Source organism: Lepidochelys kempii, chromosome 8 (assembly GCF_965140265.1).
Source record: "Lepidochelys kempii isolate rLepKem1 chromosome 8, rLepKem1.hap2, whole genome shotgun sequence".
NCBI lineage: Eukaryota > Metazoa > Chordata > Testudines > Cheloniidae > Lepidochelys > Lepidochelys kempii.
In genome coordinates, this window is record NC_133263.1 from 10866607 (window position 1) to 10880820 (window position 14214).

The following is a 14214-nucleotide window of genomic DNA, read 5'->3' on the forward strand; positions in this document are numbered from 1 at the left end:
CCTATGGCCCTCTCTACACTAACAGAAATTTTCAAAAAATTCCCACTGCTACTAACACCAGCAATGGTGTTAAAAACTTTGGAAGTCCTAGTGTAAACAGTCTGCTAGTCTTTGCGTGCAACTATCTAACAAGGCTGGGCTTAATATGGCATTTGCAGCAGGTGAACTGTCTACACGAGGGCTCATACTGGTGAAACTGAACCAGTATTAGAAGTGCTGGGAAATTTTTGAAACATCTCCTATGTATAGAAGGGTCTGTCTCTCCAGGATTACTGCCACCTCCTAACTTGTCATATTGAACTGTTCACCCCCACTTTTAGCCACTTATTCACCTGCATACTGTCTATGCATCTGCTCACACAAGTCCTGATTCCAGGAAGCATCCCTGTTTAGGACAGTAGCTAAGCACAAGCTTAACTTTTAGTATGTGTTTACAGGCTGTCTTGAAAGAAAGAGAGCACTTAAGCATGTGCGTAGGTCTTTCCTGAATTGGGACCATGGTTAGATGATTCATTCACCCATTCTTTCACTCATCAGACTCCTATTTTTAAGAGATTTTTCCCAAAAAGTTCTTGGTAATGATGCATGTCAGCCCTGAAGGGAGGCATCCACAAAGTCTCTAGAGAACCACACTTCTATGCTCCAATGGGTAGCGCCTCACATCTCTATTCATCATACTTTCTATACCATTTTTTCTCTGTAAAATCAGATGGAAGAGAAGTAGCAGAACAGCAAGAAAGATCAAAAAATGAAACATTAAATCCTCCTAAATTGCATTTCATAAATGCTTCCCTCCCCCAACCTATTGCAAACAGAATCAGGTTCCTTCCATTGTTGTGAAGGGTAGATGAAAAATGAATTGTAAGCAGGGGGGGGACAATGATACTTCTCTTGTTTGAAACCTCAAAACAAATCTTTTCGGTTTTGTTTTGAGGTTTGGAGCAAGGTTTCTGTGGGTTCTACATTGTACGAATGTGTTCTTCCTCACCTTGTCTTAAACTTGACCAAATTTAACATTTAAGCACCGAATGCATTTCTTTAGATCCGAACCCAGACAAGAAAGGTCAAGACCTGGAGAGGTACAGATTCTAGGCCCAAATGTTGCAAACCAGTAGATAGTCTTATGACACTGGTTAGCTTCAGTGACATTTCTCTGAACAGAAAAGAATGCTGAATTACAGATGGAAACCAACTTAAACAATTTGTACTGCATTTATTCATAAATGGATCAGAGACCACGGGGGTTTCCTCAGAGGAGGTACCAACGCACACTCCAACATATAATGTAAACCCTTATTCACATGCTTGAGGCCCACTGAAGTCAATGTGTCAATAGGGTGGTTCACATGAGTAAGAGTTTGCACAATTGGTTCCATAGGCTGTACCTACTCTAGGATATTTTTGCCAAACTTCTGCCATTTCTACCAGCAATTCAGCTCTCTCAGTGGTAGCAATATGGTGGGAGTGGTAGTATAAGCCTCATATCAGTACTAAACCTTCATAAAGCATGTGTACAGGACACAGTCTTTAAAATACCAGCAGCTGATGCTTTCTTATACTAACACAACCCACTGTTCCTGGTGATGGGGAACTGAATCAGCGGTAGGAATAGTGGGACACTTTTGCAAAATCTCTTAGCTTAGACAAAGCTATCATTTGCCGTGGCAATTCAGAACTCAATTTGATAAAGCACTAAGCCAATGTTTAAGCATTTCTAATTGACCTCAGTGGGACATAAGCAAGTACTTAAAGGCTCTGCTGCAGTAGGGCTGAGATAAGAATCACATTTTTCTATTCACACATTTGGAAAACTCTTTCAGAAATTTGATCTGACCTAAATTTTTCAACAGGTTAACCAGCTTTGGCAATCTTTTAAAAGATATATTTTCAATTTTAGAAATTCAGACACTAGAAAGACATAAGAAACTGAACAGTGCTAATTTTTGTTAACGCTAAAGAATCTTGGCATAGTTGTTTTCTGGGTTTTAAAATATTTACTGTTTCATATTGTGCTATAGTCAGACTCTACAGAAACAGTTAATGAACTAGAGTAAAGCAGTAGAGAGATTTAACCACTGAAACCCCATTTCAAAGACTAGAGAGGGAGCTCTTTCTTGAGGAATTGGTTGCTTAGGAGGGGGGAAGAAAGAGAGGGGAATTTAGTGTCTGAACTCTTCCCACATCTCTTCTCTGTTTAAGGATCAAAACATTAGATACAAAGCAAGGTCGTGAAAATAACCCTTCATCTCCAATACAAAGGAGGCATTGGTCCAAGAGTAAATAATCACACGGCTAGCTCTGACATATTCTTTCGGGGGTAATATATTATTAATTCAGGGGAAATTCATAAAGAGATAAGGGTTATCTAATTAGCCAACTAGGTAACCGTGTTTCTCAATAAGGATGAGAGAAACTTTAGTTACTCTGAAAAGAACTTGGTTCAGATCAGTGCTTACACCACTTCTGTATTTATTGTATTAAAATAGGTCATTGTGGTATATTGAGAAACTCAGTAAATGCTGTAATAATTACAGTAGACAATTAACATACTGATGCATATGAAGAGTGTTATCAAAGAACTTTTTATAGAAAATATTGTGTCAGACAAGTTAATGAGAGATCTAATGAGATTGAATCAGAGATCTACTAGATAAACGGGTTTCAGAGTAGCAGCCGTGTTAGTCTGTATCCGCAAAAAGAAAAGGAGGACTTGTGGTACCTTAGAGACTAACAAATTTATTTGAGCATAAGCTTTCGTGAGCTACAGCTCAGCTATCACAGAGATTTATTATACTAGCACAGGGCCTGATTTATACCAGTTTAGGCTGTGGTGAGGGAGAGAAGAATTAGGTCCAGAATAGTCTAAGATGCACTGTGTTTTCATATCTATATAAAAATACACACAGACATATATAAAATATATATCCTTGTTCCTTTCTGCCTTAGAGTGAACAGGACAATTTGGATATCATACAAACATCTGTGGGTAGTAAGAGAGAAATGTAACATCCTAAGATGAACAGTTAGCCTAATTCATAATGCCCTGGGCATGATCTGGAAGCAGCAAAGAACAAGCTTTCTATAGATTTTATGTATTATTTTAATACATGAAGAGTAGCTCAGTTCTGGAGTTTTCAGCAAACTTCCAAAGTATAAATACTCTCATCTGTGTTAGAGAGAAACATTAGAAAACATGGGAACTAGACCAGGAAAATAATAATAAAACTTTTGTCTTGTACACATTTTCTTTTCAGCTGGGACGGATCCTCCGAAGCCCTTTCATGAAGTTTGTGGCACATGCAGTTTCTTTTACAATCTTCCTTGGACTGTTAGTAGTGAATGCCTCAGACCGGTTTGAAGGAGTGAAAAATCTTCCCAACGAGACCATCACGGATCATCCCAAACAAATATTTAGAGTAAAAACTACTCAATTCTCATGGACAGAATTGCTAATCATGAAGTGGGTTTTAGGTAAGGAAAAATTGTCTCATCTTTTAATCCTCCAGTGAAGGCCAGAATATCATGATAGGAAATAATGGACGAATTGTTAATGGTGATCTGCCAAAGAAAAACACTCTGAAATAAATGTGGATCCCGATGAGGTCAGTGGCACAATCCATTGACTTCAATAGGGTCAGGGGACAGCTCTGTCTTGGTCACAGCTGCAGAATGCACTGAGCAACATCTGGCAGATGCATACTTTATTCTAGTGTTGCTGAATGCCTCAGGCAAAACCTGGTCTGTTGGTTTAATTGGGACATCTCTTTCAACCCATAGGGGAAAAGAAACTTTTTATAGAAAATGCTAGTTCTCTACAGGTTTCTCTATTGGTTTTCAGAGTAATTTCTATAGAACCCTATTAGTTTAAATTCTGCTAAATTACACACAACCTTTTCCTGAGAGAAATGGTAACGTAGCAAATGAATGAGAGCCTGGCAATCAAATGGTTTAAAAGAAAAACAAATGATGAGTGAAGCACTGAAATAGGTTATATCTGAAATGATTAAAGAGTGACGCAGATCCATTTTGATGATGTTGCCAAGCATTAAGTTAAACACGTATTGTCCATGGTGAGTATTTTTGTTTTGTTTTGTTTTTTCTCCTTCCTCTGAAGCATCAGAGGTGGCCATGGCTGAAGATGAGACACTGGACAGGCTGAGCCAGTGCTCTAAAGTGGCACCGAATGTTCTCTCTCTTTCATGTGCTTAGCTGGCTGGTTCTTGCTCATAATGCTCAGGGTCTAACTGATCACCATATGAGGGGTTGGAAAGGAATTTTCCCCCAGGTCAGATTGGCAATGATCTGCTTTGCTAAGGAGAAGGAGGGGTTGTCTTCCTCTGTAGCACTCGATGCAGGTCACTTATTGGGATTATGTGGGTACATCTCACTCAATCAATTCCCTGCCATTGCAGGGGCCGCAGGCATTGGTGCACCTCAGTCCCTCCTATTCCCTGCCTCTCGTCTGGTCTCCTGTGGAAACGTCCCCACTCATGGGGTTCCAGAGCGCAGGCTCCAGCCCAAGCCTGAACATCTGCACTATGATTTTACAGCACAAGCCCCATGAGCCCGAGTCAGCTGACACAAGCCAGCCACGAGTGTTTTATTGCAGTGTAGACATACCCTAATACTTTGGTCTAATTTTGGATATTGGGTTTAGCGTGCAAGTTGCTCGGCGGCAGGGCCGGCTCTAGGATTTTTGCCGCCCCAAGCAAAACAAAATTTTGGCCGCCCCCGCATTTTTTTCATGCCCTCCTGCCCCCAGCTCTTCCTTAACTCCGCCCCTTCCCAACTCCTTCCCCAAATTCCCAGCCCCGCTTCCTCCCCTGGGCGTGCCACATTTCCCCCCCGCATTGCTTCCTGTGGCTCCCCCCACCGCAACCCCCCTGCCCAGGCTCACCTCCGCTCCGCCTGCTCTCCTGAACACGCCGCCACTCCACTTCTCCCTGCTCCCCCTCAGGCGAGGGAGAGACAGCGCATTCAGGGGAGCAGGCAGAATGGAGGAGAGCGAGGGTGGGGGGAGTGCAGGAAGTAACAGGCGGGGAGGGGTAGAGGAACCACTCTCCACCCCAGCTCACCTCTGCTCCATCACCACTGCCTCCCCCAAGCATGCCACTGCTCGGCTTCTCCCTCCCTCCCTCCCAGACTTGCTGCGCCAAACAGCTGTTTCGCGTGCGGCAAGCCTGGGAGGGAGGAGAGAGAAGCGGAGTGGTGACGACGTGCTCAGGGGAGTAGGCGGAGGCGTAGCAGAGGCGAGCTGGGATGGCGGGGACACATTTCTAGGGGCGGCATAGCCGGCGCCGGAATGCCGCCCCTAGAAATGTGCCACCCCAAACACCTGCTTGTTTTGCTGGTGCCTAGAGCCGGCCCTGCTTGGCGGTGTTGGTGGCCTGTGACAAGCAGGTGGTCAGACTAAATGAGCTGATAGTCCCGTCTGGCCTGAAACTCTATGACTTTAAACAGAGCCATAAATTAAACTGCTGATGAGTTTCAGATAAGTTTACAGTGGTGTTCGAAGTCCTGCAGACCGAGAAGATATTGATCTACTTGCTTACTGCTTACTTACCACTTACAAGCCCCATTACCCTGGACCACCAGTCTCAATAGGCTTACCTTGTTGATTCTGACTTCACAGTAGTTATTTTCCTCAACATATTGGTTGATGATGTGAGAGAAGAATCAAGGCTAAATAGCTCCCTAGTTCCATGCAAGTGGTTGGAATTACACCAGTGTAAGAGCAGAATCAGGCCCCTTATATCTCCTGGCCCAGTCACAAGTTTATTGTTCTCTGGCTTTGCAGTAAGCAGAATTACCTACAGGATATTGGATAGAGAAAAAGAATAGCTGGCATACTGGACAGAATAATGTATGAATAATTTATTTTTAAAGCGATATTAAAAGAGTTTGGAGGAGATGATTAGGTTTTGGCCAGGGTATTCTTTTTATAGGTTGCTGGTATCTGACTTCTTGCGGTAGGAAGAAAACATTAACTGAAAGCAAATTATTTCCATTTTTTAGGAGAAGGAAAGCGAGTTCTTTGTACAGACTTCTGAGGTATAATGAGATTTTTTTATTACATCTCTATTCTCTCAGAATAACATCCCAGCACCAGCGTGTGCTGTATTCGCTGGACGGGGGAACCTACCATTTCACTCGTATTCCATTCACATTGTTTCAGTGAAACCAAGAGGATATAACCAAATTACCCTTATCCTGCACCTCATAACATGATTGTCCTTAAAAGAGTGCAGTTGGTTGGAAACTAGGTGGGTTCAGAAGCAGGTGTGGGACTCTAATTGTTATTAAGAATTTTCTGGTGATGGCAGATAAAGAGCTTTACTGGGATACTTGCCTTTAGCACCATGCACTTTCTGACTGCTGTGGTTCTAGTCGCTTTTCATTTAACCATATCATCAGATTCTGTAACATGCCAAACTCATATTCACATATCCCATTTGTTGCTGGGCTTGTTCTTTGGAAACTTTGGAAAGAACCTGTGACGGTAACCATCTTTTCTAGCATCTCCTCTCTATGGATCCAACAAGCCACCTACCGCTTAGTGACAGTATGTAGCAAAGCAGAGCACGGTGAGTAAGGAAATACACTTCACTACACTGAAAGGTGCAACCCCAACACTTTCACTATAGACTTGAGCCAAAGCCCACCGATGTAAATAGAAAAGCTCTCACTATGTTCTGTTATCAGTGGATTTGGGATCAGTCAGGGTCACACAACTTTTATGAATGTAATTTTCTACACTAAATGTTTATTTCTCTCCTACATCACGCTGCACTCATTTTTATGGCAATGAGTCATTTTTTCTTAAAAAGTTTTATTATTATTATTTATTATTTAAAAAAGAATAGTTCACAGGCATTAACACTGCGTAAGGCCCACAAATTCTAGTTACAGCAGGGACCCTTACAACTTGTTTGTTTTGGTTCTCTCAATATTTGCAGCTAAAATGACCACAGGTGATGCTATAAATGCTGAGGTGGAATTATTTAGATAGCTCAGCCATTTTGTGAAGTGATCAGCTCATATTCACGGGGGACTACCGCAGTGTTATTAGGGCTGGTTGTGCATTTTCTGTCCAAATTTTTCTTCCTACAGAACTGGATTTTTCAACAAAATGAAAATGTTTGCAGAGTGTTTGATTTCCTAGACATTTTTCATCAGAGAATCAAAAGCTCAAATCCTGAAATTTCATGGCCAAAACCAACAAGAATTTTTCAATGCTCAGCAGTTTTCGACTGATTGTTTTTTCAGTGTTTCCCAAAATCTTTTTTTTTAATGGGGGGGGGGATGAAAATATTCTAGTTATTGGCTGGCAAAAACTGGAATATATTCAAGTGGCCTTTTTTCAATAAGAAGTCAAAATTTTCCACTGGAATTTTTTTTTTTTTTTTGGAAATTTTCCCTGGTGGGAAAAACATTTTCTGACTAGCTATAATAATAATATTAACCCAAATCCAGTTAGAGGGACTATGGCTGCCACTGTTTTAGTTATATCCAGTGTCTCTGGCTCACTACCCATCAAAATACTGCTATCTACCAGTGGGGTCTGATTTTAGTTATTAAAGTGATTAAAAACTGTGAGAGAGATTCTCAGACCGTGTAAATCGGCATCGGTCCATCAATGGAGCTAAACAGATTTACACTAGATGAAAATCTAGCTCAATACAAGTTCAAAATAACCTGTCAGACTTTTGCCTCTTCCATGTAAAGTTCCGCTGGCATTTGTGCTTTTAGGCCTCAGGAAAGGAAGTTTAGTGCTTACTGAATGAGGGAGGCAACCTAGTGACAGAGGATGTGGAAAAAGCTAATGTACTCAATGCTTTTTTTGCCTCTGTCTTCACGAACAAGGTCAGCTCCCAGACTGCTGCGCTGGGCAACACAGCATGGGGAGTAGGTGGCCAGCCCTCTGTGGAGAAAGAAGTGGTTAGGGACTATTTAGAAAAGCTGGACGTGCACAAGTCCATGGGGCCGGATGTGTTGCATCCAAGAGTGCTAAAGGAGTTGGCGGCTGTGATTGCAGAGCCATTGGCCATTATCTTTGAAAACTCATGGCGATCGGGGAAAGTCCCGGATGACTGGAAAAAAGCTAATGTAGTGCCCATTTTTAAAAAAGGGAGAAGGAGGATCCTGGGAACTACAGGCCAGTCAGCCTCACCTCAGTCCCCGGAAAAATCATGGAGCAGGTCCTCAAGGAATCAATCCTGAAGCACTTACACGAGAGGAAAGTGATCAGGAACAGTCAGCCTGGATTCACCGAGAGAAGGTCATGCCTGACTAATCTAATCGCCTTCTAAAATGAGATTACTGGTTCTATGGATGAAGAGAAAGCAGTGGATGTATTGTTTCTTGACTTTAGCAAAGCTTTTGACACAGTCTCCCACAGTATTCTTGTCAGCAAGTTAAAGAAGTATGGGCTGGATGAATGGTCTATAAGGTGGGTAGAAAGTTGGCTAGATTGTCGGGCTCAACGGGTAGTGATCAATGGCTCCATGTCTAAATGGCACCCAGTATCAAGTGGAGTGCCCCAAGGGTCGGTCCTGAGGCCAGTTTTGTTCAATATCTTCATAAATGATCTGGAGGATGGTGTGGATTGCACTCTCAGCAAATTTGCGGATGATACTAAACTAGGAGGAGTGGTAGATACGGTGGCAGGTAGGGATAGGATACAGAGGGACCTAGACAAATTGGAGGATTGGGCCAAAAGAAATCTGTTGAGGTTCAACAAGGATAAGTGCAGGGTCCTGCATTTAGGACGGAAGAATCCAATGCACCGCTACAGACTAGGGACCAAATGGCTAGGCAGCAGTTCTGCAGAAAAGGACCTAGGGGTGACAGTGGACGAGAAGCTGGATATGAGTCAACAGTGTGTCCTTGTTGCCAAGAAGGCCAATGGCATTTTGGGATGTATAAGTAAGGGCATAGCCAGCAGATCGAGGGACGTGACCATTCCCCTCTATTTGACATTGGGACTCATCAGGAGTACTGTGTCCAGTTTTGGGCCCCACACTACAAGAAGGATGTGGAAAAATTGGAGAGAGTCCAGTGAAGGGCAACAAAGATGATTAGGGGTCTCGAACACATGACTTATGAGGAGGGGCTGAGGGAACTGGAATTGTTTAGTCTGCAGAAGAGAAGAATGAGGGGGGATTTGATAGCTGCTTTCAACTACCTGAGAGGTGGTTCCAAAGAGGATGGTTCTAGACTATTCTCAGTGCTAGAAGATGACAGGACAAGGAGTAATGGTCTCAAGTTGCAGTGGGAGAGGTTTAGGTTGGATATTAGGAAAAACTTTTTCACTAGGAGGGTGGTGAAACACTGGAATGCGTTACCTGGGGAGGTGGTAGAATCTCCTTCCTTAGAAGTTTTTAAGGTCAGGCTTGACAAAGCCCTGGCTGGGATGATTTAATTGGGGATTGGTCCTGATTTGAGCAGGGGGTTGGACTAGATGACCTCCTGAGGTCCCTTCCAACCCTGATATTCTATGATTCTATGATTCTATGGTGTGAACACTGTTATCATTAGTGATCTGTCTTTCTCAATCACTGACTCTTAAGTCCTTGGGAGAAATTTGCTGTTATAAATGCCAGCCTTATTTTAACTTGATCTAAAGTATCTTCAAGTGTTTCATATATCGAGAGGGAGTGAGCATTGTGGTACTTGTATCCATTTAATTATAGTCAAAAAATAATAGTCTCCAGCCAGTTGTTAGATGGAAATCTGAGAGTAATGAGAGCTGTACTTCAAGGATGAAGTACCTGGAGAGCTGGTGAACTGCCTTATCTCTTTATATGAAACTATTATGGATAAAGATCCCACACATAAGCATACACAGAAACACCTCCCAAAAGACAGAGAAGTGCATATGGCTGCTGAGGTATATTAACTCCAACACCTGTGTGCCAGATACACACATCTGGAAATGTAGGGCATTACAGAGTCCTCATACACAGTTACTGTACTCATAGTGAGCTGTGGCGGTATCCACCAGGAATGAAGTTCACAATACAAGTAATACTCTGCTTTTAACTCATATCCTCCATGTTTCTGTTTTTGTTTTCCTTCCTCCTTCATCCTATGACAGTGATGATGAATGCTGATGACACATAACTTGTTCCTACTTCAGCCAGTCATTTTCAGGTAATTAGTTCCTGGTCCCTTGGCCTTAATTCTTTTTGGGAAAATTGGCTGGTTGAGTTAGCTGGCTTCCATCCAGTACAATAATGAGATGTGTTAAAAGTGGCATTATCCCGTGATAATATGACACTGTTAACATATTGCATGGTGGCCAGGGCACTGGCCGGCAAAGAAATCTTGCTGGAGATACAAAATCCACAGAAGATTTTGACTTAAGTGTACATGTGTTGAGAGCAAAATAATCCATAGTAAAATTCAGATTAGAGTTGGACAAAGATGAGAATTCTGCCTTATGTTCCCAACTATACACAGTGAGGGTGATAATTTACAATAGATCCATCCCATAGTTACTGTCTAAACATGACCATTTAAAAGAAGGGAGAGAAAATAGTGTTTTAGGCTGGTTAGCAGTTCATCTGTGCAAAATTCTGCTCTTAAACATGCCCAAAGAGCTTGATTCTCCATAGCCCTGCAGCTTGTATAGTTATTTGCCCCAGTGCAAACTGGGTGTAAAACATTATCAGATTGGAATCATAGTGTTTGACACCCATGTTGCCCAGTGCATTTCAGTTGTGCTTGTCCTACCAGTGCAGTGACATCAATGGGAGCTCCAGACACATAGAGTAAGCACCCTCCCAGAGCTGAGAAATACTGTGATTATCTGAGAGGAGAATTTTGCCCTTTCGGTACATGCCTCCAACAATACTCACAAGTTTGCTCTTGGGGCATGTCCTTTACTGCTCTTGTTCTGCTGCCTGTTTTAGCTAAGATCACTCTTTTTATTGTCTTCAGATGAGAAAGAAAGTCCCTAAGACTGAGATTTTCAAAGGAGGCTGTGGGCGTTAGGTACCCAATTCCTACTGAAATCCAAAAGGTTTTATGTAGAAAAGCAAAACCCTAGAGCAAAAACAGTTGCACAGGTTAAGTTCAGAACAGATGTATTCGAACACAACTGCTCTCATTAATCACACAATCACAATCATTGGGAGGGCTCCAAATCTGTCTACTATCTTCATCAGATCATTGGTGATGTACAGTATCAAGACAGTAGATTTAATAATTAGCGCAAAAGTCACTTGCTGTTCCCTCTAGTATACAGTGGGCTAATAGTTCTTCCCTTTGTGTGCTTCCTCTATATTTACTATCTTGTTTCTGTGCCTATAGTCCGGCTCTCCTTTCTTTACTGAACCTTGAATGAATATGTGTGTCTAAAATGGTACTTCCGATGTATTTTCCCCTTGGGAGAACATTTATAAAATAGAAGTGGAAGCTATGCGTCAGATTCTTTCCTCGCTTATACCCATGCAACCCCATTGGTTTCAGTGAGGTTTCATGGGTGTAACTTGGGGCAGAATTTTTCCCTGTGCCTTTAACTTACACAAACTTCAGATGACCCCAAAGCAAGCACAATTATGGTAAAAGGAATAAAATGTCATCAATTTCTGCTAGCTGCTAATGATCTATTCCTTCACATTCTCATCTTGGTCATCTTGTTTTTATTGCACCCTACCATTTTTCATACCATGAATCTGCTAGCTGCTTTTATTAATCTACAATATTTTTATCTAAAGCAAAGGTTTTGGTGAACCTGTCAGAATTTATCATTACGCTCTTCTGCTCTCTTGCATGGACTTTCGGCAATGTAGCTATATAGAATGATCCTCAACCAACAGTGATTGGTGTAAAACATGGGTCGATAATGTGATACCTTTATGTAGTCATGATTCTAATTGTACTCTTTCTACTTAATGAAGAAAGAAATGTGCAAAATTAAGTATTCCTACTTCAAAATCCCTGTGGTTTATCATAATTTAACTAACCTAGACTAGAAACCAATTATGATGGGTTAATTAATATTCAAACCAGAGCAATTTACATGGAAAGATAACCTGCAAATAAATATTTCCTGAAGTGCTTTGGTGGACAAATATAAATCCACAAAATGGACTAGCCTATGGGTTAGTATCCAACAATTAGTGGGATTTTTTCAGCTATAAATGCACTTCTTTAATATTTCATCCTGACTGTGGGCCAGGTCCTGAGAACCTTTTTCAGAGCCCAGTTCTTCCACCTTTCCATGGGGCTATTTGCTACTAATTGCTACTCCACATGAGTAAGGGCTGCAGAATCAGGACCTTGGATTTTGCTCAGTCAAGCTGCCATTGACTTCATCTGGAGACCTGCCTGAGTGAAAAGGCTAGGTCATGCCTTTTGAATCCATGTGAGGAGGGTTCCCTACACATGTGGATCTCCCACGGACTCTACAAAGGACACTCCATGGGTCTGAGCATGGGAGGGAGAGAGCAGGCAATGGGTGGGCCAAGGGAGGAGTGTTAAGAGAATGCACAATGTCCTCTCTTGCGGCCTGGAGAGGTTTCTCCCCGGCTTTTGTTAAAGGTAGAAGCTATATTACAGTTGGCAGCTCCTCCTCAGCAGTGGTCAGGTTCAGGGGAGTCCCTTACAGTGCAATTCAGCTCCTCCAGGGCTCAGAGCCAGAACCACGTGGGGCCAGAGCTACTGCAGACACAGAGCCTCAATGCTGAGGAACATGCACCCGACCATGGATCCTTGAGATCCCTACAGATCTCCAGGTAGTTGTACGATCTATGGGCCATGCTGTCTCTTTCTTCTGGAACAAAGCCTGTCCCCTGATACAAGAATGTGGGGGACCCTATAGACGACAAGCTGCATCTCCGTAAGCCCCTAAGGATTTGACGAGTAACAGGAAAAACCATCAAAGAAAAAGAGCATCCACCGAGTAACCAGTCTGCTAATGACACATGCCAGCAGACTCTTGGGTACACTGGCTGTGACTGACTCATACCAGCAACGCTAATTACTGTCTTTTTTTTTTTAATTGAGATGAAGCTGGTGGCTTTTATGCCTGAAAGAGGAAGAATGATTCCATTGGCTGAATCCTGGTATAGTTATAAACTTCCCCAAGCATCTGTGATACTATAGCTGAGTAATGACCAGTTGGACTGCATTGCTGGTGAACTTCCACCTACTATATGAAGTGGTTCAGAAAAAAATTAAAATTCTTCTTAGTGTGTTAAATGTACTTTGTAAATATTCTGAATAGAGGGGCCAGAACCAAGACCCAGGATTCTAAGCCCCTCCAGGCCTGAATTTTGTTATGGGGTTGTCAGAGGCTCTGAATTGTGCTGTTAGCTGTTGGTGAAACTCTTTATTAGACCTGGTCCTAACAGATAAAAAGGAACTGATCACAGAACTATAAAACTAATGGTAGCTTAGTTACAAGTGATCATGACTAATCCTAACCCAGGAATGGCGAACCACGGCCGTGTCTGCGGACGGTCACTGTAAGCAAACAGTCTCATGGCGCCTCCTGCAGATTACCCTCACGGGCAGCATGTGGCTCACGGGTCACAGGTTGCCCGCCACTGGTCTATACATACCTACATGGGGAACAAATATTTACTAATGGGCTCTTCAATCTAGTCGTGAAAGGTGTAACACAATCCAATGGCTGGAAGTTGAAGCTAGATAAATTCAGACTGGAAATAAGGTGTACATTTTTGACAGTGAGGATTTTTGACTGGAACAATTTACCAAGAATTGTGGTGGAATCTCCATCACTGATGCTTTTTAAATCAAGATTGGATGCTTTTCTAAAAGATCTGCTCTAGGAATTATTTTGGGGAAGTTCTACGAGCTGTGTTATTCAGGAGGTCAGACTACTATATGATCACATTGGTCCCTTCTGGCATCACAACCTATGAATTTATAAAATGAGCTGACCACACCCCCCCATCTCTTCCCCACCAACCCTCCCCCTCCCAAAAAAGCTGAGATGAACAATTCAGTCCCATCTCTAATTCAGAATTGATGCATGATGGTAATAACTGCCCCAATTCCATCTGAAGATCAAAGCAAAGACTCGTGTGAGTTATGGATCAGAGTTCCATGTGGATGAGCATTCCAACATACAGAAGTTTATCTGAACTTATAAATTTAATAAGAAGTCTCATGGAGAACGGACTTACTCATGAGATATCTAGCACTTACTGTTGCTCGTCACACTAGAATTAACTTTCTCACATT

General features: G+C 42.3%; 1 protein-coding gene across 1 annotated transcript in view; it reads left to right on the forward strand.

The window, feature by feature from the left end:
• Window positions 1-14214, forward strand: part of TRPC7 (transient receptor potential cation channel subfamily C member 7) — a 119067-nt gene that overhangs the window by 70708 nt on the left and 34145 nt on the right. The window contains exon 5 of the mRNA XM_073358081.1: window positions 3255-3471. Coding sequence (XP_073214182.1) covers window positions 3255-3471 — 217 coding nt within the window. The remainder of the gene's footprint in view (window positions 1-3254; window positions 3472-14214) is intronic.